Below are 2,190 nucleotides of genomic sequence, written 5' to 3' on the forward strand. Positions count from 1 at the left end.
CCTGAAGAGCAAATGCCAAAATCAAGCATAAGGCATGTTACTATACACATACATATTTGTAATGAGCGGTGTACAGGTATTTCATGATGCACAATAAAAATAATACGGCAAATGTTGACCAACCGTAACACCCTTTATAAAGAATCCGTACATTAACCAGGTAGTCCTACGTCAAGCTTGCACTTTCAACACTCAACGCAGAACTTTCTATCTTTTTGCAAAAGAATTTTGAAAATTAGAGGGAACTCTAAATTTAAGGTTTCAAGCATTTTGAAACTTTTGATTGTATTTCAATCGTGTTACCTTAAAACAATCTTCGAACGTGACTTTAAATAGAGTTGAGAAAGTGTTGTTGCCTAGAGTAATATGAATTATGAAAAGTTGATTACTTTGCTACAAATCCTACAAATTCCTACGTTCAAATTTGACGAATCGATTACAGAGTGAAAGAACTATAAGTATACAAAATTGGTGACGAAAACATTTAAAAGCTATGAACAAGCTCTTCAAATAGTAAAATTGGTAAAAGTTTCCGCTGTGCCATTCTTATTCCTGGGTCGCCACCAACATGGTGAAAAAACTATAAATCAGCTTATGGCTCTGAAATATACGAGAACAATTAGTTTTAACTTTATTGAAAGGTACTCTACACCACACCTTTAAATACGTTTCAACGTTCATTACACCGAAGCGGAATGAGATTTCTTTGACACGCTGCGACATCAAGAGCATCAAACGTAGTAAATGCTGGTTCTGAATATCCAGGTCATACCAGGTGACATTGTACACTTCTCGAATCGCTTCCTCTTCCTAGAATAAACAAAATAATATTTCCATAAAATATACCCGAACAGTTCAGATCACCTTCATTAAAAGTAAGGTTCCAAGTAGACATAAGATGAGAATCTGGAATGAGGCGAGCGCGCTTAGAAATATTGCTGGATACCAGTGAGCCTGAAAACGTGCTTATAAGTTATGTAAAATCATCTGCAACTAGAATAAAGGAATTACCCATACTAAAGCAATCATCAAAATTGCAATTGCACCCGTGAGAACTGTGAGACTCATGAAAAAATACAAGCTGAAAACTTCATTTGAAAGGTTTAGATAGCTAAAACAATTGAACAAGATCATTGAAAATTTTCATGAATGTTCAAAAACTCACTCTAGTACATCTTGATGTTGCTTGATTAGCGACTTTATTTGGGCTGTCATCGCGCGTTGATTGGCAGGTGACTTTTCCAGCTGGGACAGTTTCGAGAGTTCCTTTAAATCACTTATGATGCAATCAAACATGGACATCGCATTTATGAAAACAATCATTATCAAGTTATCGTTGCAATATGAGCTAACGACTACCATGAACACACCAACAATTTGATATACGTAAGTCGCGACAAAGCCCACCAAATGAGTAACATCTATGAATGAAAACTGAAACCCGAAAGACAGCTGTCGTTCGCCACTGTACATGGTTAACATAATTCCGAACGATGACATTGCTATAAATACCGTCACATATAGAACCTTATAAAATTTCCAAACCATCATATTGAAGGACATGCTTTCGATCATAATCCGGTTCAACCTTTCCGTGTTCCTATGTTTAGCCAAAATAGCACTGCCTTTAAAGATCAACGAGTTCATATCCTTCTTCCGGAAGATATAGGCGTCAAACTTTGCGAACCCTTGCAAACCAAAACCGAGCACCGCGATGTTATAGGCGAACCCTCCAATGTCCGGTGCCAGCACTGACGATTCCAAATCCGCGTAGATGAAACTTGTCATAATAACTAGAAGGAAAATGAAACGAGGATTGACGAATGAGAAATTCATGTCCAGAACGTCCATGCCGAGTGCGTAAATGCCCCAAAGATTCAAACGGTACAACATATCGTGATATGCCATATGGGGGTCCGACATGGTGGCACGAATCTTGCGGAAAATTTTTGTTTGCTTAACCAAGTCCATTGTGAGAAGTGAACTGATACTCTAACGAAGGATATCAGTTGGTATTCTAGAATCCCAACAGTTGTTAGATTCACATACTGACAATTATCGTTGTGAAATAATAAACCTTACAAATTAAGTCATTAAAACGATGCATCAGGAGGAATTTAGCAGCCTTGCAGAGAATGTTATTAAGTATTCAAGCCATGCAGTTTTCAGCATTGAACGCAAAGGGAAGGG

General features: G+C 37.5%; 1 protein-coding gene across 1 annotated transcript; it reads right to left on the reverse strand.

The window, feature by feature from the left end:
* Positions 1–324: 324 nt before the first annotated feature.
* LOC129725968 (putative odorant receptor 83c) lies at positions 325–1,971 on the reverse strand. The gene is made up of 6 exons (XM_055682459.1): positions 1,166–1,971; positions 1,012–1,111; positions 865–954; positions 658–810; positions 417–600; positions 325–356 (listed from the first exon to the last, which is right to left on the reverse strand). The coding sequence occupies exons 1-5, from the start codon at positions 1,969–1,971 to the stop codon at positions 547–549; spliced, it is 1,203 nt and encodes a 400-aa protein (XP_055538434.1). The 3' UTR covers positions 325–356; positions 417–546.
* Positions 1,972–2,190: the final 219 nt, after the last annotated feature.

Source organism: Wyeomyia smithii, chromosome 2 (genome assembly GCF_029784165.1).
Source record: "Wyeomyia smithii strain HCP4-BCI-WySm-NY-G18 chromosome 2, ASM2978416v1, whole genome shotgun sequence".
Taxonomy (NCBI): domain Eukaryota; kingdom Metazoa; phylum Arthropoda; class Insecta; order Diptera; family Culicidae; genus Wyeomyia; species Wyeomyia smithii.